Raw genomic sequence first — 24413 nt, 5'->3', positions numbered from 1 at the left:
TGGCATCTGCTTCCTGCATGTGAGACACCACCACCACGGGTCCACGCTGAGGGATTCTGACAGACACATTTCCAAAGTGCTGCTGTGCAGTGTGCAGTTGTAACTGAGTGGATGGGACAGCTCTGACCAAGAACATGCCCCTTCTCACCCGGAGCTCCCTGCCCTGTGCTCAGCTGGCCACGCCTTTCTGGCTTCCCACACCTTCACTGAGCTCATTTCTTCTCCCACATTCGTTTTCTAATGAAAAACTTTGCAGGAGCTTCTTTTTGAGCCCAGTGAGTGCCAGAGCTGGTGCAGGTGCTGGTGGAGAGGGTCAAGGACAGGAGCAGGGGTACAAGACCCTCTGCAGCTGTTCATGGATCAGCTCCAGCCTTAACTTCATCACTGACTGCAGAATTACCCCCCAGCCTGTGTAACTGTGCCTCACATCAGAGGGAGACTGTTCCCTGCCCAGGAGAGCAATAAACTAGCCAGATATGCCAGTTATTTTCATGCTTTTTGCAGGTTCTCCTATTAATTTTTTTCCCTAATCCTGCAGCTCAGCTGGATTAGTATTTCTGTCAAGTCACCATGCACACCCTCTCCTCCTCTCCAGTGTGCTCTGTAACCTTGAGGGCTGGGGAGGGTGATGGTGCTGCTCACTGCAGCTCCTTGGAGCAGGGCAGGGATGCTCAGGGCTCGCCCTCCCATCCCAGCATTGCAGGGAGGCTCAGCTCCCCAGGTACACCCAGAGCAGGGATTGCTGCTGTCAGCACTGCAGTGCCCAGTAAAGCCCTAATCTCTCCTTCCAGAGCCTCGTCTCCCCTCGGGGTTTGCTCTCCACACTCCTTCCTCGCTCCTCCTCCTCCCTGAGCAGTCCATCCAGTGCCTCTTGCTCTTAAAATACCTCTTGACTCTGGCTAGGGACCGGCACTTTCCCTTGTCATTATCCTGAAGCAGCACGTGCTGCAGCATGATTGCAGGGGGACAAGCAGGTAATGCTGAAGAGAGAATCATTTCAGAAACCCTGCAGAGCACTGACATCACCCCCAGCTCCTCACACTTCTGCACAGCCCTGCTGCCCACAGTTCATCCTGTGCTCTGCCTATCCAAGCTCTTCAGTGTGCACATTTAACATTTCAGCCCTTCTGTCAGCACCCTGAATTCAGCAGAGAGAAACTGGGCGAAGTTTAGTCGTGGGAAAGGCTGGAATAAAACAACTGGAATGTTCTGTCCCTGCTGGGGATGTTGGAGCAGTATTTGTAGGAGGGAAATCTAGAGAGTGCCCTTGGCCTGCCCACTGCTCTGAGAGCTGGGACCTGTCCTGGGGCTCAGGCAGTCCTTGCTCCTTCTTGGAGACCAGTGGTAGAGTTTTATTAGCAACAAGTTTAAAGGGTGATTTGGGCTTTTTTATGGTCTGTGAGGAAACTGTGGAACTCACAGCTCCAGGGTGCTGCAGAGCTCCAGAGTCTCATTAACCTCAGAATATTTAGACAAATTGACTTGAGGAAAACCTTTCAGGTGTTGCTGAGTGCCCAGATGCAGATCCAGCCCCTGGCAGTGGGAATCCCAGATCTCCTTTGTCGGTGGGCAGGAGCTGGAGTCCTTCTCTCCTCCCCCAGGCCCCTGGAGCCCTCACTGCCCTCTGTGGGTTTGGGCTGCTCTGAGCTGCCTCCCCATGAGCTTGTGCAGGGAAAGGGGGCACAGATCCCACCAGGGCTCCTGGAGAATCCCACCAGGGCTCCTGGATAATCCCACCAGCCTGGCACTGTGCCCGTGCTGATCAGCTAATTAACCCTGTGCTGGAGCTGTGGTGATTGCTGGGGCTCCAGGGCTGGCTCAGCCAGGGACACAGACACACTGCAGTGGCTCTGGCAGCTGCTCTGGAGCCTGCACTGCCACAATTCCCACTGCTGCCCTGCCACAGAGCTGGCAGGAGGGGAATTCACATCTTTTACCGGTCTGGGCAGGATTGGAAGTTACATTCCTGAGAGGATTGGTCACCACTAAGTTCTCAGGGGTCATCCCCACATTCCTGGAGCTCACAGGCATTCTGGAGAAGTCTCCAGGTGGAGGTCAGGGAAGCTGCAGAGCTCACTCACTCCTTGGGTAATGTGTGTGAAGGAGAGGGCAGGGAGTGCAGCACTCCAGAAATTAAAGGTGTTTGCAGCACTTAATCAAATGCAAAATGTAATCAAATTTCCTAATTGGAAAAAGTTTGGAGAGCCTGGCTTTATCCTGTCATGCCACCACTGGGTTTTTGTTCCCTGTGTACAGAGATGGCCTGAGCACTGTTGTGTCCCACATTACTGTCAATCAAAACAGCCAGGCTTGATAACAAGGCTGATAAATGATATAAATGATGGCCTTCAGGGATTGTGTCAGGGCCTCTGGTGTGCCCTGGGCCTGGGGTCCCAGCACAGCTTTGCTTCTCTGCAATCAGGGGGTTCTGGCTGCTCTGCAGAGTCCAAAGAGTGTAAGATACAGGGAATGGGGTGTTCATTTCAGCCAGAAACTCAGAAATTGTGTCAGTTGTTTTAGGTTTACTTAATCCTTTCCCTGAAAGAATCCTGGGTTGGTTTAAAACAGAAATGTTTGTTTAATGGATTCTTTTCAGAATGTCTTGTGGTGCAAACTCCCTTAACCAGAATGGTTGAGTAGTTCCTGCTCCTGCAGGAGAATGTAATTGGTGGACTTAAACTTGGTTTACCTATTCGTGAGAGGAGGCCCATTCTGAAGCTGTAAAACGTGTCACAAACAGTGGGATTACAGCTCAGGTTGTGACATCTCCATCCTGGGCCTGGAAGGCAGACAGGGCTCTGCCCTGTGCCCACCACAGTGACACCTGCTGCGAGCTGGGGCTGCCTGCATTGTCACGGCAAGGGCATGTCCCTGCCTTGGCAGCTCTTCCCTTCCCAGGGAGGGCTTTCAAACTTCACTATCAGCCTGGGAATTCATGTTGGCACTCGAGCTGTACAGAACTAACTAACTAACTAAATAAATACTTGAGGAGGTGATGCTGCAGCATCCCCCAGAGCTGCCTGTCCCACGGCTCCCAGCAGTGCTGGTCCCTCCCTGCACACACTCCCTGCTCCCCTGTCCCCATCTCCAGCCTTTGGGGCCACATTTCACCTCTCTTCTGGGCCCTTTTCCCTGTCCCATTCCCGATGTGTGGATCCAGTGACCTGACATCTCCACAATGTCCTGTGAGATTTCTAAAGATGGATTGACCATGGCCAAAAGTGCCTTAGGGCAGGATGTGGCCTCTCCAGCCCAGCCAGGCAATCCCTTCAGGGGCCATTTCCAGGGAAAACAGGCTGTTTCCACAGCCACCATGTGCAGGTTTGTCCATATTGCATTCCCCATGGGATGCACAGGATGAGACCTTAGGGCTCAGCACTCACAACATTTCGTGCAGAGGGATTTGTCCCACAGCTCCTGGATCTGCTTTCCTCAGAGCCCTGAGCAGCAGGGATGGTTGGAGGCAAACAAGGGTTTCATCAGGGTCATTATGGAGCCTGCTCAGTCTGGTGCCATCTCCCAGCCCTGCAATGGGATTGTCCAAAATCCCTGCCTGCCAAAATCATGAACAGGAGCTGATGCACAGCAAGGGGAAGCAACTCACAGCCATCCCCTGTGCAAGGAATGTTGGACAGAAAGTGTGAGAAAAGCTCCAGGAATTGTCTGTACCTCAGCAAGAAATCAGGAGCCTGACTCTGGGCAAGAGAATTCAAGGTACTGTGCACTAAGGGAAAAAGTGTTCCAGGTTTTCCAGGAGGTGACACTTTAAACTCATTTTCTAGTGGCAAAATGAGCGAAGGCCATAGTACAGGAATCAATTAATCCAGCCTTTGGAAAGGCTCACAACCAGGACATCACATGAAGCTCTTGCAGAATGGAGGTAGCAGCCAGATTTTTGTGACAGGGCTTTTGTTCTTCCCTGCAGTCCTGTGACTCGGTGAGAATGACCATGTGGAGTAAGATGTAGGATGGAATAGATCCTGAGAGTGGGAATATGAATGGCTTAAGAGAGAAAAAAGCCCCAGAAGTCAGCATTTCCTTGGGTTTGATGATTCCTGAATGCTGGGGAGCTGCTGTTTGACTCCTAATCAGAGATCAGGGAAAATAAAACAAAGATTCCACTGTGTCCTGTCAGGACCTTCCCTGTGGTGAATCCCATGAGCTGATCTCTCCCCTGTGGAGCACTGATCCACCTGGAGAGCCCCAGCACTGGGCAGGGTGGCTCTTAACCCAGCCTCCAGGGACATCCTGCTGGCAGAGCACCACAAGCCTCCCCTGAGCTGAAATGCTCCGAAGGTGGAGCCTCCTCCTTCCACAGGTGCATCTCTGGTGACTTCCCTGGGCTCCAGATATGGAGATATTTGTGATGGGAATTAAACCTGGTGTCACAGTGATCTCAGCCTAATCCTGGAAGGATCCAGACAGTGCCAGAATCATGGAATGTGCTGGGTTGGAAGGGACCCTCAGGGATCATAGAGTCCTGCACAGGACACCCCAACAATCCCCCCCCGCCCCCGTGCCTGGTGGTTTTCATCTTCAGAACTGGGGCAAGAGAGAGGAGGATTCCTGATGGATATTGAGGGCATGGAAGCAGTTAAAAATATTTAGTTTGCTTTGGGCTGTGAGAGATCAGAGCTTTGGTAGAAGGGGAGGGAACTGGTGAGAGAAGAGGGAAAGTGGCCAGCTATAGAAGCAAAAATACTCAGCTAAATGGTTTCCTTTTGATATATTAATACCTCCTTCAAGGGCTATTTGAGGAAAACCAGACTTAAGAAAATGAGCTGGGATTTAAATGGGCTCGATTGTCTTCAGAGAGATTTAAATAATTCCTAAATTAATGTTTTTAGTTGAACTCAGAGAGGCCACTAAGCTCTGAGCACAGGTCAGGCTGGGGACAGGGAGACAAGTGAGAGGCTGAGCAGAGGAGGAGGAGGAGGAGGGAGGAGGGGAAGAGGCTGTCAGGGGAGGCCTGGCCACGGCTGGAAGGCAGCAAAGGGACAGCAAGTGGCTTTAGACAGGGTCAGCTGAGTGTGGCATCATCTGCCTGACCCCCCAAGAGTGGAGCCTTCAGCAGCTCCAAGGGAAGGGGAAAAGCCCCAGTGAATCTTCAGTTTCTCAGACATGGAAAGAAGGGATTGATGCTTTCAATTCTGACTCCATCCCTGCACAAGGGAGAGCTGAGCACCCCAAAACCCTCGTGGGTGAGAGGAGGGAGCATCAGCAGAGGCAGGAGAGACAAGATCTCCCTCTCCTTAACCCTGACAGAGAATGATGGTTCCTGATTTCACAATTTGCTTTTATAAGCCTGATTTTCATTTGCAGCACCTTTATTTGTGGGGAAGTGAATTTGTCCTGTTTTCCCTGGGAGCCTTATCTGGGGACAGCGGTGGCAGGGGACTCTGACAAGCACCAGGAACACTGCAGAGCAGTAATTTATTGCTCTTTGTTGCAAAGCCATAAATCCACGTTGAGTGGTGAATAAGCAGAGTCCCAGTCACCCCATCCAGCCTGTGCTGGTGGATTTTTGGAGCGTGGGGATGTTTTTCCCTGGGAGCAAAAGGGCAGTTGGAGATGGACAGCAAGTGCCAGTGGAGGAGAGGACAGGGCCAGGGGCAGGTGGCTGCAGCAGGTGAGGAGAGGCACCTGGTGACACTGGTCACTGCTCCAGATCAATCACTGCACTGAAGCCGAGAGCGTAAGGGGATATTTTTGGCAAATCATTTATTCAACAAAAATGCAGCATTAAAGCAAGCAGAGCTCTTTGTGGATTTTAGATGAATTTAATAAACCTGAGTCAGCAGAAACTTGTGCCTAGTGATTTCCCCTTCCATAGTGAGAGTCTCACATATCCTGTGCCTGGTTTGCCAGGTCCCGTGGGTGTCTCAGGCTGCAGTGGCAGGAGACATCTATGGTTAGATGAGCCAAAAACCCTGAGACTTTCTGCTTGGAAGAGCATAACCTCCAAAGTTCTCTTTGGATGAGTTGCCCACAAGGGAGCTGCTGTTTTCCACTCTGCTGCTGCTTTCCACTTCCTTTCTCTCCCTCATTTCCTCTGGGCACCCAGCACACCCTGTCCTGCCATAGCCAGTCCCTACAGAGCCTGAGCCACCCAGGTGCCAGTGAGAGGTGGTGACTCCCTTGTCTTTGGTCAGGCTTTGATCAGGACGGATCAGGAATATTTCCAGGCAATTCCTGTGCTTTGGGAATGCCAAGAAGCCCTGAGTGTCCCCTCTGCCACCTTGGCTCCTTGGAGTGATGCCCTTTCCTCCGTGGTGCAGATGGAGCTGGTAGTGCCAGCACAGGCTGTCCCTGGAGCAGGACCCGGGGCTGTAAAGAGCACAACTTCACTAATCAGGCTCTCCAGCTCAAGCTGCACTAAAGGGACATTCAGGGACACATTTATCAGGGAGAAGAAGGGAAATAGGGCTGGGAAAGGAGCAGCACGGTCCTTTTGTCAGCAATTAGTGCAGGACTGTGTCCTGTACTGCCACCAGTGAAAGGAGAGTGACCATTCCCTAGACACACACCTTGTCCTGCAGCACCTGCAGGGCAACAGGACCCTGGTACAGCCCTGGCCCTTGGGGAGGTGTCCTTTACTCGCAGAAAGCACCGTTCATCCCAAAGCTGCTCTGCCAGCAGTCAGTGTGCCCTTGTATTCTGCTCGAGCTGGAAATGTGAACCATCAGGTAAAAATGTGGGTGGATTAGGGTGAGTGCATGGGCCACAGGAACAAAGAAAAGGGGAGGAAAGTCACGGGAAAGCAAAGGTTCCATGGTGGCAGGGCAGGCAGGAACACAGAGGGGAGAAGCAGCAGGCTGGGCACTGCAGCTTCAGCCAGATCAGCGGGATGTCGATCCCGAGTGTGCCCCTCTGTTTGGCTGTGAGCACACACCCAGGGCAGCTTCTGTGCTTCCCCTGCTACAGGCCCTGGGGCTGCACTTCTGGGACAGCTCTGGAGCCCAGCTGGCCACTGTCCTGCCACATGCCATGGAAAAACCTTCCTTGGGGACACTTGGGCTCTGCTGCTCCCGTCCTGCACAGTCCTCACTCAGCACTGTTTGCTGGGAGGACAGGCTGTGTGCAGGGGAGCACAGGCTGCTCAGCACCCAGGCAATGAGCAGGTGTCTCCACAGGGCACCTGGATGAGGAGGAGTTTAAAAATTAAAACATGGGGGATTTGGGGAACACAGCAGGGTAGTCTGCAAACTCCCCATGGATCAGACAAGGCTTCCCTCCCGCTGCAGACTGCCCTGCTCGAGGTGAAGGAAGCAGGGCTAGCACAAGCTGCCCGTGAGCAGCCCTGTTAGTGGCAGTCCTGTGACTGGTGTCCCTCGTGTCCCCTGCTCAGTACAAACAGGTGGAGCAGTACATGTCCTTCCACAAGCTGCCCGCGGACATGCGGCAGCGCATCCACGACTACTACGAGCACCGCTACCAGGGCAAGATGTTTGATGAGGAGAGCATCCTGGGAGAGCTGAGCGAGCCCCTGCGTGAGGTAAGAGGGCAGGGAACGGGCAGGGAACATTCCCAGCACCTCTGGCAGCTGTGCAGCTCCTGGGGCAGGAGTTCGGGAATCTCCCATCTCATGGATTTGGCGAAAACTCAGCATGGAGTGTTGGCCTCATCTGTGCCCCGTCCACCAGCTGTAAGAGGGGGACTCACAGGAAGAAGGAGACCCCTTTCCTTCCCAGCTGAAGCCTGGCAATGAGGGTTGTCCCTGGTGTGTCACCAGTGTGTCACCCACCAGCTCCAGAAGATCCCTGCCTTCTGTCTTTGTCCCCCAGAAATGCTCTCCGTTAGAGAGAGAAGAGCTGAGCAAGTGCCAGCCAGAATTTCAAAGTAGTTTTGCTGAAGTCTCAAAGGGCACTGCCCTGAAAACCCCGTGGGGGGAGACAGAGCTTCCCCAGCTCTCTCCCTGCTCCAGTTATCCCCATTCCCATGGAGTGCTGTGCTGGGCTGATGGGCTCAGCACCACATCCTGAGTGGGACCTGCCAGGGCACAGAGCAGCTCCTGAGCTGTCACCTCTGCGAGTGACACAGGGCCCTGGGGGAGGCACAGCCCGGCTGTGGTGACAGCTGAGCAGCTGAACTGGCCTTTGTTCAGCTGGAGTTGGTGATCCAGCCTCTGCCCAGTGCCTGGTGAGCACCTCTCCCTCCTCTCCTGGCTCTGTCCCCATCTGCCCGGGATCATTGTCCTCCTGGGCACATTTGTGCTGTTTAACAGCTCATTGACAAGCAAGGGTAGCAGAGAACAAGAGGCTGCCAAGGTGAGTTATGACACCTGCCCAGAGAAAAGCGCTGGGCTTTGACAGACAGCATTTCACTGCCCAAGGTTTCCTGCAGAAACAGGAATGCTGTGTTTATTTGGAGGCTTGAGTGTTGTCCCTGTCAGGGGAGGCAGAGGGTGAAGGCAGTGAGCGTGGTGCTGGCTCCAGCACTGCTCCATGCTCTGAGCATCCACAGCCTGTCCAGCCTGCACCAAGGGGGGCAGCCAGAACAAGGCACAGCCAGTTTATCCCACTTTAATGCCCAGGTCAGGGATCTTCACGGGTCATTAGGTGTTGACTAACCATCTGTGTGTTCTCTCCTGTCCCTCTCTCTCCTTTACACCACCCGTGGTCAGGAAATCATCAACTTCAACTGCCGCAAGCTGGTGGCCTCCATGCCCCTGTTTGCCAACGCGGACCCCAACTTTGTGACGTCCATGCTGACCAAGCTCAAGTTCGAGGTGTTCCAGCCCGGGGACTACATCATCCGGGAGGGCACCATAGGCAAGAAGATGTACTTCATCCAGCACGGCGTGGTCAGCGTCCTCACCAAGGGCAACAAGGAGACCAAGCTGGCTGATGGCTCCTACTTTGGAGGTGTGTGCTGGTCACTCACCCTCCTGCTGGTCACTCACCCTCCTGAAGTCACGTCACTGCTGTGCTCAGGCATTCCTGCATCCTCATGGGACTGACCCCCAGTACCTCCTCCTCCATCTCTGGGCATCTCCCAGAGAGGGGATGGTGCAGGGAGAGGTGACTGGTGGGCACTGCAGAACCTAGGTCATAAATGACAGCAAAACACAGCAGGGAAACTTGGTTCTTGCAGCTTCATTTTTTTTCTGACAGATTGGTGAAGCTGAGAAGCTGAAGGAAAAAAGCATCCTGTTCTCAGTTCTGCAGGCACATTCCTCCTCCTGCTCTCTGGCTTCTGCCACATGAGGGGCTGGATAAACATGGAGGGAAAAACAGTTCTTCATCTGCCCTGCCTGCAGCTCAGCAAAGTGTCCTGGGGGTCGGCAGGCAGGCAGGCAAAATGTATGAGCAGCAGAGCTCTGGAGCAGTGGGATCAGCAGGAGGCTGGGAAGGATTTAGGGCATTGCTCTCAGGAGAAACACAAAGCCCCTTCTCCTGTCAGAGCCCATGCAGAGCTCAGCTCCAGACAGGGGACAGATTGCAGGACAAACTCTGACTGCAACACCTTTGATGAGCTGCTAAGGGGAAACAGAGCAAAACCTGCCTTGCCTTGCCTTCCCTTCTGGGAGGCCTTTCCTCTAAAAAAATTCCTATTATGCATTTCCCACACTCCTGTTACTCCTGGTTCATATGTGTGTGTGTGCACCTTGCTTGTGTACAAGGATTTTGCAGCCTGGAGTTGTGGGGTTGGAGTCAGGATACCCTGACTGACAGATGGGGTTGAACTTGCCCATGACATTCCATCACAACTCCTCACATGCATGGCACTGTCTCCTAAGCATCCTTTCCTTGGCAAAGCAGCCTAGGAGCACACTCATAACCTTGTGGTGCTGCTGTAGCAGGGCTTTGGGTGGGCTCAGCATGAATGCAAGGAATGGTGCAGGAGGACTGGCACCCAGCACACACAGGGAGCAGAGTGCTGTCACTCTGCAGCTCACACCATCTGTCCTGAAGTGCCTGTCCCTGCTGCCCAGACTCTGTGTAAGCAGTGGAAAAGCAGGATTTGGGAGCTCTCTGTTGAGTGTTCAAGGAGCTGTGGTTGAATGCAGGGCTTTGTATTCTGTAACCAGCTGAGCACTGAGGAGTGCATGACAGCAGTGTAAATACACCCAGAGCTGGGAGGTGCCACTGATGTGGCTTTCCCTGGCAGTGCTCGTGGCAAAGACATGAAAATCTTTGAAAACTGTGGAAAGATAAATGTTCCAGGTATAGGGATCAAAATTACAGCAAGGCACAGATCAGCACAGAGCCTCTACAAATCTAGAAAGAATTGGCTTCAATGAGAGCACGTTTTGACCTTCTGCTCCCAGTGCCCACAAGGAGCTGGAGAAACACAACTCCTCCAGTGTGAACACACAATGCTGCCCTTTGATAATCCCCCAGAACAAACCTTGTCTGGCTGACTGGACCACCAGAACCCATGAGGGGCAGCTGTGTGAGGCAGCTGCCCCAAGTGAGCCCCCGGTACTTTGAAATGTTGAAATGCACACACAGAATGTTAACACAGACTGTTAACTCTGGCTGTGTTTTCTGTGGGAGGGCAGTGCAGGGAGGGCAGTGCACGGATGGAGGTGTCAGGGCAGTGCAGGGAGGGTTGCAGGGAGGGTTGCAGGGAGGGTTGCAGGGGTGCTGTGCCGCTGTCCGTGCCGTGTCTCAGCCTCTCTCTGCCTGCAGAGATCTGCCTGCTGACCCGCGGCCGGCGCACGGCCAGCGTGCGCGCTGACACCTACTGCCGCCTCTACTCCCTGTCCGTGGACAACTTCAACGAGGTGCTGGAGGAGTACCCCATGATGAGGAGAGCCTTCGAGACCGTGGCTCTGGACAGGCTGGACAGGATTGGTGAGTACAGGGGGGAGAGTTTCCTTCCTTACCCTCTGCCTTGGCAGCCCTTCTCCAGGCTCAGTGCTCAGTTCTGTGCTGGAGTTGGGAACTGAAGGAGATCCCAGCCTGCTCCTCCTTGTCCAACTTCAGCTCCCTCAAGGACCCCAGTCTAAACCTACTGGAGGTAAGTTCAGCTTGGATGTTAGAGAGAAATCCTTCCCTGTGAGGGTGGAGAGGCCCTGGCACAGGGTGCCCAGAGAAGCTGTGGCTGCCCCTGGATCCCTGGCAGTGTCCAAAGCCAGGCTGGACACTAAGGCTTGGAGTGAGCTGGGACAGTGGAAGGTGTCCCTGCCCATGGCAGGGGGTCGGGACTGGATGACCTTTAAGGTCCATTCTGCCCCAAACTATTCTGGGATTCTGTGATTGTTACAGCTCACAGTGCCCCATCCCGGGATGCCCCCTGCCCTGTGGGAAACACAGCCTGTGCTGCAAACATCCTTGTCCAGGTATCTCTTCCCCAGCTAAGGACCAGGATAACATTCCTTGGTCATAGCCAGAGGTGCTTAACAGAGAGAGATGAAGTGACTTATGCAAGGTCATGCAAAAAGGCTGCAGAGCTGAGGAGCATTTTGGAGTCCCAGTCTAACTCCTTTAGCTCCTTATCCATCCCTCCACAGTGCTTGCATTCCCACTGCTTTCCACGTGGAAAGCTCAGGAGAGCTCTGAGCAAAACGCAGAGGGCCAGGCTGGTGATGAGGTGAGGGGATAGGGACTAAGCTGACATCCCAGCAAGGGGTGCAGTGCCTCTGCAGCTTTCCTGCCAGGAACATTGGATTCTGTGCACCTCATTACCTGCTGCAAATCACCCCTGTGTGCGACCCCTGAGGAAAAGGCTCTGAGCTGAAGACACGGTTTGGCAAAGCCCAGGCTAATTAGACCCTGGTGGAAGTGGCAGTAAGCCCAGCACTTGGGTTATTTCAACGAGGCTGTACAAACCACAGAGAAAATGTAAAATCAATGCAGGGATGGGCCAGCTTGGCTTTATTTAAAGTTCTGCAGGGCTGGGTGCTCAGTGTGGCTCAGCTTTGCAGCCTGCTGCTCTCTGACACTGTGGGATCAGGTGGGCAGAGCATCCCGTGCCTCCTGTGTGTGCTCTGTGCCCCTGCACACATAACTGAAATCCATGGAAAATTCTGACCCAGCACAAAGTACCTCACGTGCTTCTTTCCCGAGAAGACTGCCCTTCCACAGACAGCTGCAAATGTCAGCAAAGGTCAGAAGGTGACACAGAGCAAGTGGAACAACAGGCGCTTTGCTGCAGGGCTCTGCCACTGCCCCCTTCCTTCTGCTGCTCTGCTGGCCTGAGACAGTGTCAGTGCCTGTGCCACTCACGGTCCTGCTGTGCCCTGCTGTCCCTGGCACTCGCCCCCGAGAGCTGCCTGCTCCCTTAACTCTACATCTGAGCTATTGTGAAAGGGCTCCTCTACAGCCCTTTGTGGTGCCCAGCTCTCCTTGGCTGTAATTGCCCCACAGAGCCCAGGGCAGCTCTGGGCACTCTGCTGGAGCTGGCAGATCCCATGGAATTCCCTGACTTTATAAATGGGGCATTTCTTCCCTTCCTCTGGAATGTGCACCATCCAGAAGGAGCAGTGCACTAGTTCTGTACCAGTGTGTGACTTTTGAAAGAATTCAAGGTGACTGCATTCTGCTGAGACTCTCTGGAAGTGCAGCAATCATTCTGGAGGAGTGAAGTTGAGGAACGGCAGCTCTTGAAAAGCAGGGATGAACAGAAGCAGGACCACTTTTGTTCCTGTCCCATCCAGTTCAGGATCTGTGCACAAGGAGGAAGCAAATGGAAGCCTCTTTCCAAGCCAGTGGTGCATTCAGTGACTCCTTTCTGCCCAGGTGACAATGTCCCTGGGAAGCCCAGGGTGACAATGTCCTTGGGAAGCCCAGGCCACAGTGAGTACAGGAGATGATTCAGAGGGCCCTGTCACTGTTCTGGTACCAGGATTAGATCCATCCAATATCCCTCCTGTGCATCGAGGGAGCAGGAAGGAAAATCTCAGCCCATCCAGTCCCATGGAGAGGTGTTTCTGGGATTTCTGGCCACTGGGGGGGTTTGGAGAGCTCTGTGTGTAGCAGAAGGAGCAGGCAGGGGCTCAGCCCATGCAGCAACAGGAGCAGGATTGGTTGATGGAGGTGGGATGAGGCACTCCCAGGGCACAGCTGAGCAGTTTGGAAGCAGTGGGTGGGGAGAGGAGAGGAGAGGAGAGGAGAGGAGAGGAGAGGAGAGGAGAGGAGAGGAGAGGAGAGGAGAGGAGAGGAGAGGAGAGGAGAGGAGAGGAGAGGAGAGGAGAGGAGAGGAGAGGAGAGGAGAGGAGAGGAGAGGAGAGGAGAGGAGAGGAGAGGAGAGGAGAGGAGAGGAGAGGAGAGGAGAGGAGAGGAGAGGAGAGGAGAGGAGAGGAGCTTTCACCAGGGTCACCTTTGAACGGGGTTTGGCAGTGACTGGCACAGGGGGTCACTGAACACACACACACACGGAGTCATTCCCATCTGGATCTGCTAAAATCACAGAAACTGAGCTCCCAAAGAGCTCCTTAAACACTCAGAGACACAGAGTGCCTGTTGACAGAGGAGAACCTGCCTGACTACAGCAGGAAGGTGAGGGAGGAGGTGGCCAGCTCGGAAATTCCGGAGGGATTCAGACTGCAGCATTCCAGAGTCACAGAGGGACCCGGACTGCAGCTTTGCAGAGCTGAAGGGACAAATCCCAGCGTGCTCCATGTGCAGCTCCTGCAGCACTGCAAGGTCAGGCTGTGGCTGGGGACACATGCTGAGCTCAAAGCAGCCTGGGGACAAAGCTGCTGTCCCGAGATAAAACCAGGAGCAGCTTCCCAAAGCTCCTCGGCAGCCACTGCTCCGTGCTGGGGTCACCACACCTCACGCCACTCTTCAGTGCCCTGTCACCTGCCTGTGGCTCCGGGGGTGCTCCCTGGGCTCATTCCCAGCAGAAGCTCGGGATAAATCACCCTGGATGTCGCCCAGCCACACTCAGGGAGCTTCACAGCCCCCGGTGTCCCTGGCACCATGCTGAGGCTTTCCAAACGTGCCTAATATTTACTGGAAATGGTTTGATCAAAGCTCCTTAGGTTTGTGTCAAGTTGATGTAGTAATACCAGTAAAAACCTTGGAATGCTTTTTTTGTTGTTTTTTGAAACCAGAACACTCAATTTTCCCTTTGAAATCACATTACACTTCACTGTTTTCCTGAGCCCAGCTTGCCTCTATTAACTGTTTCATTAGATCACATTTTTCTCTTCTGTTTTGCCAAGAAAATATCAAATTTCTTGTCCAGAACACTGCAGAAGATTACTGAAAACGCTCTTCCAGCCATGGAAGGGGACAGGAATTTTTCAAAGCCATTTTTCAAAAATTTAACTGGTTGGCAAACTGAAAAATTAATCGACTTCCCTATTCTAATGAATTGCCTCATTTACATGATGTTTCCACATGCTCCTAGTCCCCTGCAAAATCCAATCAGGGATGCTGAGTTTGTCCTTCTGGGATATTTATCCCACAGAAATTAAAGTGCTGGGCAGAGTGAGGTCCTGAGATAAATAATCCACCCAAAATCACTGCTGAAGGCTCCACACACCTGAGACACCTCAGAGCAGAGGAACCATCTGCAGCCACCCCAGCTCCCCTCCCTCCCTCTAGAACACCCTCTGGGCTCTGAAAACTCCCTGTTTGCCTCACTGCAACAATGGGCTAAATATAGGGGGAAAGGGAGATATTTAGAGCCTTGAAGATGTTCAGAGCAAAGCTCCTGGTGCTTTGAAGTGGAGTGGGGTATGTAAAATTATGGAAACGAAGCAAACAGATGTTGCTCCCCTAATTAAGAACTGCAAAGTCAGATTTTCTTCAACTGTAGATAGCACACAAAAGAACAGGGAGAAAGGCTCATGTGATTTCATAAAAGGAGCCAGCACACAACAATAATTCTTCTATCAAACAATCAAAATTAGCTTTCTGTTGTTAAAATTCTGCCCAGACACAGGGGAAATTAGCTGTGACTTTCTGTTCCTTTCTCCTTTCAGTTCTCTCTGAGCCCACTAGCTGCACTTTAAGAATTCAGGTCATTAAATTGCTTTCTGAATTTGCATGTATTTGAAAGAATCTAATTTTATTAGGCTGCCTTCTGCCCTGGCCTGCTGTCAGCATGGCTGCTCCCACCACACGGGTGCTTCTCTCAGGTCTTCACTGATTATTCCTGGCACCAAAGGCTGGGTTTGGATCCTGACTGCACATCCCAGCTCTGCCCTGGGGCTGTGCCTCCCTTGCCAGGGGTTCCCGGTGTCCTGAGCTGTCTCCTGTGGGAATTCAGCCCCAGAGGGGCCATTCAGGCAGTGGCAGCTGCAGGCACAGACTCTGCCCACTCTGGCTTGGCCAGGGCTGCCCTGCCCCAGGATTTCCTGCCTGGGAGGAGCTGCTCCAGCTCCCAGGGCACAGGGAAATGCACTGGAACAGGGAATTCCAAAAGATTCTTAACCCCCAGAGTTTGGGAAAAATGTAGATGAACTCCCAGTGAGCTGCATGCTCTGCTGTGGGAAGGTTTCTGCCTGGAATTAAGGAGCCCTTGGCAAAGAGCTCAGCAAAGCCAGCTGGATCAGCTCTGAGAGCATCCTCAGAACACTTCCCAACCCTGCTCTGGAAAATCAGAGTGACTTCCCCAGGAGCCTGGCTGTGTAAATCCATGGATGTGTGAGCTCTGACAGCTGCCAGGCCAGCTCTCTCTGCATGCTGTCCTTCCCTTTCTCCCTTGCTGCATCCTCTCGACTCTGGGGGTTCCTTTGAAATGGACAATTCCCTCTCTTCCCTAGTGGAAACCTTCCCTGTACAGCTCAGGCCTGCCTCTGACTGCTTCCTCTCTTCCATAAACTGAATTATCCCCCAAAACAGGTGGTGTCTCTGTGCACAGCCAGAGCACAGCCCCACTGCTGCAGGTCCAACACACACTGAATAGTGTTATCTGAGGAGTCTCAGCACTGCTACACTCCAGATAACTGAAGCTCTTCCCTCCCACTCTTCACACAGAGCTTTGCAGAATTAAAAAAAAAAAAAGGAATGTCTAGAGTTGGGTAGGCTGTGACTCTCCATGGAGGGGTGAGGAGCTGTGGCATTCCCGAGGCTGGGACACCCTCAGGGCTCCTGGCTCTCACTCATCACTGCAGACTGAAGCCAAGAGGTGCCTTCTCCTCGAGTGGCACCGGTGCCAAGGTCCCTGCACGCCCTCCCCAGAGCCCTGCTGGAGCTGACAGCTGTGACAGGACACACTCTGGGACACTCTGGATGTGCTGGCACTGTCAGCTGCTGCTCTGAAGTGTGGGCTGGCTGCAGACAGCTCCTGGAGTGCCTTCAAGGCACAGAGAGGCCCCCAGGAGGAGAGGTGTCACTGGTGAGCAGCTCCTTCTTCATGAGATTAAAAAGAGGGTTGAAAATTATTTATAAGCTGGAACGGTAAAATGTTACCTGAGCAGGTGTTTGATCTTGAGGCAGACAGCAAAGAGCTTTGTGGACAGCAAAGAGCAAGGTCAAGGTCAGGGATGGGGCTCCTGAGATGTCCTCAGCACCCCCCACTGCTCCTTCTCCTGGGGTGTCTGGGGCTGTTTTCCTCTGGAGTCACAGGACAAATGGCATTTCAGGTGAGCAGGGCTGCCAGGTCCCCTTCATTAAGCTGAAGTAATTTACATTCTCCCATGGCTGGTGAGTTCCTGACCCCTTTCCTTAGGCTGAACACAAAACACTCTGAGTCTGGGCCTTGGCTTCCAAGGAAAAGGAAATTCAGATACTCAGTTCCTGCTGAAGTCCAAGCTCCCACCCTGTGCTGGGGAGCACTTCCAGATATGATTCACCTGACCCACCTCAGACAGCCACCTCAGGAGAGACAAACCACACTCTGAGTGCCTCCTTCTCTCTGCTGAGCAAAGCCAGATCCCCACGCTGTGGTGTTGAAGGGAGAGGGTTTCCAGGCAGAGAAATGCACAAGTGGCACTTGAACTTTGATTCCTCATGGACAGTTACATTTGTGGTTATTCAGGTGATGAGAGAGGACACTACGCAGGAGCACCTGTGTTCCCCTCAGGACTTGGATCAGGAACCCCACGTGTGCCTGGGCTGGGAATTTGAAAGGAAGCTTTGTGCCAAAGCACACACTGTTTCTGTATCTCTGTCTGCATTTATCTCCTGATGGCCAGATCATCCTGCTCCTCTCACCTGTGCACACCTCTGGGGGTTACTCACCTGTCCATTGAACAAACCTGGGACTATTTGGGTAAAGTGTAAAACTGCTGCTGAGCACGCTTTGCTGGAGTTATTTTAATTCAGCGTCTTCTATTCCCAAGATTCCCAAGAGAGCAGCCCTGAAACATCCCAGCTCCCCCTGTGTGAGCATCGTTGTCCCTCACCCCTGCAGAAGGGATGAGGAACTGAGGCTGGCAGCAAAGGCAGCACAAGGACAAGCAGGGAGTCTGTGGCAGAGCTTGGCACCACTCCCAGCTGCTCTCCTGCCTGGCTCACCTGGCCCAGGCCAGCCTGGAGGCAGCACAGCCCAGGGGATTAGTCAGGACTAGACAAGCAGGGCTGCAAACCCAACAGCATCTCAGCTGGACAAGTGTGCTCATGAGCTGGCAGGCCAGAAGTTTGGGCACAGCTATTTTTGTGGCTTTTCTATAGACAAAGCTTTTAAAATTTCTACCACTGTAGTATATTGAACAGACACTCTTATACTGCAATAATATCACAAATTATATTTAGAGGCTGGAATTGTGTTTTCTTGGCTTTTCTTTGTTTTTTTTTTAACATCTGCAATGCCTGAAGGAAACTCAAGGCATCTTTAATCCTGACTTAACCGGGATCCTTGCATCAAAACATATGCAAGTGGCATTCAAAGTGTATGCATTTCAAACCACGTGGCAAAAAAAATTCCTGAGGAAAATGAAAACAAGAACTTCCTCTGGCTCCTAGGAGGCTTTCAGCTCTCACCAGTGACCTTGCTGTGGGTGGGGAGGACCTGGTGGCAGGCATTCCTGGGATGTAGCACAGCACATGGAGCATCATCCTCGCTGTTCCCAAGCACATCTGCAGCCCTGGGTTTGACAACATTCACCACTTGTGCTGGGCTTACTTTCAATGAGCATTTAAGTGGTGGTGTTTTACAAGTGCAAATACTTGTGGAAATTTAATTTTAAGCTCCAGTGGTCACTGAAAGCCAGTTTCAAAGGCAGGCAGGAACAGAATGGTGTGACTTATGTAACGGGGCACAGCACCAGCACTGCCAGAGAATTACTGACTGCACAAAGCACAGCATCACTGCAACACAGACACCACACAAAACCTTACAGCCTGGGCAGCAACAAGGAACAGGGATTGATTTCATCAGGGATAAAATGATCGATAATCAGTGATCAGCCCAATTTCTCTGAGTGTCAGCCTTCCAGCCCCGAGCCTGTGTATGACTTGTGCAGGTTGAGGAGTTCTCAGAGCCTGAAGTTACTCAGACTTCAGCAGGGCCACAGATCCCAACGTCTGTCAAGTCTTGGAGATGAATCCCTTCCTGTCCAGTCCAGGCAGGACAGCAGGATCAATTCCCAGTAAGAGCAGAGGTTCAAGGATACACCTCAGCTCCTTGCCCAGGGGTCTGTGTGCCTGACAGCTCCATGCACAGCCCGTGTTCTTGCACAAGCTCTGCTGTGTCTGGCCATGGGAAGGACTGGGGTCTGTGTCCTTAGGGGTATCCAGAGCATACAGCATACAATGAACAGCCATTAGAGAATTCCTACACCTGCACTTCCAGCTCCTGAAATGACTTCAGCAGCTCCAAACTCTGCTTGCCTTCAGGATCATGTCCTTTCCAGGCTAGGATCTTGCTCTGAGTGGGAAACAAAAGCCTTTCTGCCTTTTTAAAATTTTTTTTTTTTTTTTTTTTTTAGGGAGTGATTGGCAGTAGGTACAACAGCAGAGCATTGAGCATCCCATCCCATCCCATCCCATCCCATCCCATCCCATCCCATCCCATCCCATCCCATCCCATCCCATCCCATCCCATTCCCCACAGCAGCCAGGTCCCAGGTGCACATCCAGGATCAGAACTCTGGCAGCATTTCAGTGCAGCTCAGCCCACTGCAGCTTTACCCACAAAGCCCTCAGAGCCACCCCCTGTCCTTTGTGAGGTGACAAAGGTTTGATTTGAAAAAGGGGAGGGAAGGAAAAACCTTCAGGATGTTCTTGAAGTATCTGCAATTACAGTCAGATTGCTCCTTCCTTTTTTATGGGCTTGGCTCAAATCCGTTTCTGCTGGTTCCTCCTGCAAGGGAAGGGAATTCTTGGGAACAGCTTCCTTTGTCCCTGAGCTCCCTCCTCAGCTGCTATGAAATCACCTTTATTCTGAATGTGCTGTGCTTACTCACTGGTGTTTTTCATGGGGATGTTTTCTGTACTTTCCACGTTTGCAGTAGGAAATAAACACATTTTACCTTGCCAGCTCACGGTGGGAGTGACTGGGATCTCCCTCTGATTTTACAATTTCTGTTTCATTGGTTCAAGAATTGTTTCACCTTTCTCTGGTGGTGAATTTGGGACTCAGTGAGTCATATCCAAGACTCTGCTGTTTAAGAGTGGCTTTTTAGGAGACCAAGTTGCCACCTTCCCTCTTCAGTGGCATTCCAGCTCTCTCCTGCCAGATTGTTTGATTTTCCATTTGCCTGGACTAAGAGGCATGTCCTTAAACTCTGTCTCTTTTATCTGCTGCACACTTAAAAGCTACATCATGCACTACAAAAAACAAGGAACCATCTGGATGTCATCTAGATGTGCCTCAGATCATAAAGATCTGAGAGCTGGCTGGGTGGGATCAAAAGGAAATTCCTCTGGTGCCAGGCCCTGCCCTACCCTGGCTGGCTTGTCCCTCAGCCCAGGAGTGCATCCCTCCAGTGCCAGGTGCACTCCCAGGCTGGACAAATCATTCCACCACATTTTCCAGCCCATTGCAAGGGCAAACAGCTGAGCTAACCTTTGACTGCTGGCTAGGAATCCAGCTGAACCATTCCCTAAAGCTGGGGCTCCAAGGGCACAGCTGGGTTCAGACAGGAGCTGCAGGATGCCCGAGGGTCTTACCTGGCCCAGCTGAGCTTTTCCAGCTCATGAAGTCATAGAATAGAACCACAGAATCATCCAGGTTGGAAAAGACTCCAAGATCATCAAGTCCTGGCTCACTGAGAAATTTCCTTTCAAGTGAGCCCCTAGCTCCAAAGCGACCAAGGCACCTGAGATGGGTGAGGAAAAGGTGAAACTGAAGGAGAGTGGCTGAAGACTTCACTGGATTTTTATTTTTGAGGTTTTATTGTCTTTTTTTAATGAAGGTTCAGGTGCAAAATGGGAATCTTCCAAATCCATCAGCGTTGTGCTGCCATGCCTACCAGAAGAGTTATAGCCTAAGGATGCATGTCCTGCTGGCCAGAGTTCTGTGGGACCCGAGGCTGTTTGTTCCCCAGGAGCAGGAATGTGGTGTTTGCCTTCTTGCTGCTGGGGCAGAGGCTGTGCACAGATCCCCCGAGGGCAGCAAGGGGAGCCATTCCAGGGAAGCGGGGCACGAAGCTCTGAGGAAGCCTCGGTGCTCTGCCACCCCACAGAAAGGTGACCCTTTCTCTCCTCCCTTCCTCCACAGGCAAGAAGAACTCCATCCTGCTGCATAAAGTGCAGCACGACCTCAACTCGGGGGTGTTCAACTACCAGGAGAACGAGATCATCCAGCAGATCGTGCAGCACGACCGGGAGATGGCTCACTGTGCCCACAACGTGCAGGCCGCCGCCGCCGCCGCCTCCACGCCCACGCCCGTCATCTGGACGCCGCTGATCCAGGCCCCGCTGCAGGCGGCCGCCGCCACCACGTCGGTGGCCATCGCCCTGACCCACCACCCGCGCCTGCCCACGGCCATCTTCCGCCCGCCCGTGTCCGTGCTGGGCTCCCTGGGCCAGCAGCCCAACCAGACGCCCAGGCAGCTGAAGAGGTTGCAGTCGCTCATCCCGTCCGCCGGCCCCTCTGCCGTGGGCTCCCCGTCCAGCACCCCGTCCCAGCTCCACACGCCGGGCGCAGAGACCCCCTCGTCCTCGTCCTTCCACATCCAGCAGCTCGCCGGCTTCTCGGCCGCCGCCGGCCTGGGCCACTTCCAGGTGGGATCCCCTCCGGGCGGCTCCGGCCAGCCGGGGCTCAGCAGCACCTCCTCGCTGGGGCTGGGCCAGTTCCAGAACGCGCCCTCTGGGTCACCCTTAGGCACAGCTCAGCCCCTGCAGCAGCAGCAGCAGCAGCAGCAGCAGCAGCAGCAGCAGCAACAACAACAACAGCAACAACAACAACAGCAGCAGCAGCAGCAGCAGCAGCAGCAGCAGCAGCAGCAGCAGGCAGCCCTCTCCAGCAGTGGATTTGGGCACTTCCAGCAAGCCACAGCCAGCTCGCCATCGACATCCCTCACCCAGCTGTCATCAAACTCCCCCCCCAGTCTCCTGAACCAGTTCCAGCCCACCACAAGACCACTGCAGGGGGGACAGTCGCAGCAGCTCTCGGGCAGTGGGACCCTCGGGGGAATGAACCACTTCCAGCCCCCTCTTTCTTCCAACTCTCCATCCTCCAGCCTAAGCCAGCTGGCGCAGGCCTCGGGCGGGCCGTCCGCGGGCCTGTGCCAAACACATCCAAGTGCTTTAGGATCTCTGACTGGAACCATAGCCCAGCTCCACCAGGAGCGGCCTCCCTTCGCCTCCGCGTCCCCGCTCCAGCAGCCCGGCATCGCCTCTCCCTGTTACACCCCTTCTGGCCTTAGCCCTCCCAGTCAGAGCCCGGTGGCCACCAGAACTTTCCAGTGCGGCCCCGCGGGAGCCTCGGGCTCGCACGGCTCGCTGCTGCTGCCGCAGCCCGCCAGCCCCCCGGCCCAGCCGCTGCCGGGCCGCGCCGCGCTGCCGCCGGGGCGCCTCAACCAGGACATCAAGCTGATTTCTGCGTCCCAGCCCTCTCTGCCCCAGGAGCTGGCTCAGACGCTGGGCCACCACAGCTCTCCTCATTCCTCTAGAGAATCTGTTTCCAGCTTCTCCCCTTTCCCTGGCGGCGGGAGCGGACTGGTGGGGAAGCCTTGCAGCTCCATCCCCGGGCGGGTGACTCTGCCACGCCAGATGTCCTCAGGTTCTCTGCCGCACCCGCTGGTGTTCGGGGCCGGCGCCGCCGCCCTGGCTGCGGGCGGGCGGAAAGAGTCCATAGTGCTCACGGGGGATCTGGAGCCCGTCAGGTCCAAACTGCCCTCCAATTTGTGAGGACTCCTGCAGGAGCTGCTCGTGCCAGCTCTGCCCTTCAGTTCCTGATGAGTTCACCGAGCAATTTTTTCCTTTCCTTCCCCCCGCTCCACTCCTGCTTTTTTTTTTTTTTTTTCTTTCTCCATTTCTTTTGTTTAGGTTTAAGTGTGCTTAGAAACAATGAAAAACCACATGAAAACAACAGGAAAAAAAAAAAAGAAGATAACCAGGTATTCTTAGAGCTATAGATTTTTGGTCACTTGATTTTATAGAATATTTTAATACACAGGAAAAAAAGGATACGAGCAAATTCAATCCAACGAGGTAACGCACAGCCAGGGCGTGTGCCTGAGCTGGAACACGTGAATGAGCAGCCATAGAAGCCACCAAAAAAGGTTTTCCTGTTGAGGCAAAGGTCCGAGGTTGACATGGGCCATAGAAGGGGCTGTGGGGTCCAGCCTGGAGCTGGTGTTTGTAGAGCAGCCCTGGCTGGCCTCAGCTTTGCCCCAGCTGTGACCCTGGGGCTGGGGACGTGGGTGGCCCAGCGCACACCGAGGGTGTCCCTCCCTGCCAGGTCACCTCCTGTGCTCAGCAGGTCCCAGAGGAGTCAGGAAGGGGCAAGTTCACTCTTGTAGAGATTGAGAGATTTCCCAAGGGCTGAGGTTTGGGTTGGACTCCAGCCGAGGAAGATGAAGGTGGCCAGGAGATGGACAGGCCTCACTGCAGACTGTCCCTTTCTTACTCCACTGATGCTCCAGTGGGAGCAAGGAGCAATCCCCTGTAAGGCACAGGCAGGGCAGGGATGATCCCTCTGTACTTTGGCATGTGGGCAGTAGGAGAAGCCCTGGCTCTGCCAGCACACCAAGCAAAGGCCCCAAGCTTCAGCCTCTCTGTGGTGTGTGCAAAGCACGGGAGGGATGAAGGAAGAGGCAGTGCTTTCACGTCCCCTCTGTCACTTCAGTGTCTCAGTGTCCGTGGGTGACTGCTCTGAGGAGAACTGGAAAGGACTGAGCAGTGGGGTGCAGTCCCCAGCCCTCCTCCTCCTCCTTAGCCCAGGGCAGTGTGAGGCACCAGGACAGTTCTGGTGCCCAGCCAAGATTTACAACTCTGTTTTTACCATTAAAACCAGATCAGCCCAGAAATTTGGCCAGCCATGGTCTGTGCTTGTCCCCTGCTGGGGGAACCGAAATCCTTTGATTTCACCAGCAATAAAAGCCTGCACCTGGTGGGCTTCCCCTGACACCCTGCAGCGTCACCTGGGCCACCTGGAGCTGGGCTTTGGGCTCCCTGACTGGGGCCACTCACAGTGGGGCGGGGACAGAACGGGGCCAGCAGCAGTGAGAAGCCACAGCCTTTACCTCTAGGGCAGACATCTCCTTTTGTGTCATTTTGTCCTTCCTTTCTCTCTGTTTGGGGTTTTCTTAGGCCAAGGGGTGTCTGTGGCCACCTCACTGTCCGAGTCAGGTGCTCAACTTTTCTAACACTCATTAGAGACACATCCAGCCTCCCTCTGTCCCCAGCTCTCCAGGCCCCAGCGCTCAAGGGGACGCAGGACTCCATGCAGCAGTGCCAAAAACTTCCCCCACCCCAGTCCCGAGCCCCCCAGCTCCCTCTGCCCTGCCCCAAACCCTGGCTGACACTTGTTTTAATACCGAGTTGTCTGTAGAACTCTCTGCCACGTGCCTGCACCTTGATTTGTGAGGATTTTCTGCATTCCTGGGCACTCCTGCTTCACCCTGCTTTGGTGGCTCCGAATTCAGACGTGATCAGCTTTGGTCTTCCTTAAAGGGTCAGGGGAACTCTGGAAATGCTTTTTCTACTGGCTCCATACAGCTCTGTGTGTGTGAGCGTGGTGGGAGGGTGAGCGTGTGTGTGTGTGTGTGTTTGTATAGATTTTATAGATGTATCTATATCTACACACCTGCTTTTCTATCTGTAGGGTAGTCACACACATCTGTAGTCTATTTATGCACATGTGTCAGCACACACACACACACACATATTTATATATATATATATGTATATCCTAGTTTTAAAATACGTGTCAGTTCTGGCCCTCCTGCAGGGCTGATTGGCAGGTGACAATTATAACCTCTAGATCCTGCTTTTCCAAATATGTACAGGTTCATCTTGAAACAGGAATTGAAGCAGACTCGCAGACCCTCTCATGTTTTCAGAGGTAGAAGGAAGACTCACAATATCCTTTTCAGTTTCTTGGGTTTTTAGCAAACCTTTCCCATATGTGCCAGAGGGCCCCTGGCCGAGCACCTGGAGAGCTTGGGGGGCTCCGTGTGG

The 24413-nt window shown here is 53.5% G+C and overlaps 1 protein-coding gene across 1 annotated transcript in view; it reads left to right on the top strand.

Annotated features, from left to right (window-relative positions):
• HCN4 (hyperpolarization activated cyclic nucleotide gated potassium channel 4) overlaps positions 1-24309 on the top strand; it is a 91846-nt gene extending 67537 nt beyond the window's left edge. The window contains exons 5-8 of the mRNA XM_088172300.1: positions 7349-7495; positions 8624-8864; positions 10635-10799; positions 20506-24309. Coding sequence (XP_088028426.1) covers positions 7349-7495; positions 8624-8864; positions 10635-10799; positions 20506-22139 — 2187 coding nt within the window. The 3' untranslated portion in view covers positions 22140-24309. The remainder of the gene's footprint in view (positions 1-7348; positions 7496-8623; positions 8865-10634; positions 10800-20505) is intronic.
• The last annotated feature ends 104 nt before the right edge of the window (positions 24310-24413 follow it).

Source organism: Sturnus vulgaris, chromosome 13 (assembly GCF_052056855.1).
Source record: "Sturnus vulgaris isolate bStuVul1 chromosome 13, bStuVul1.hap1, whole genome shotgun sequence".
Classification (NCBI taxonomy): domain Eukaryota; kingdom Metazoa; phylum Chordata; class Aves; order Passeriformes; family Sturnidae; genus Sturnus; species Sturnus vulgaris.
Note: the sequence above shows the minus strand (reverse complement) of the source record. Positions and strands in the feature narration are given on the sequence as shown.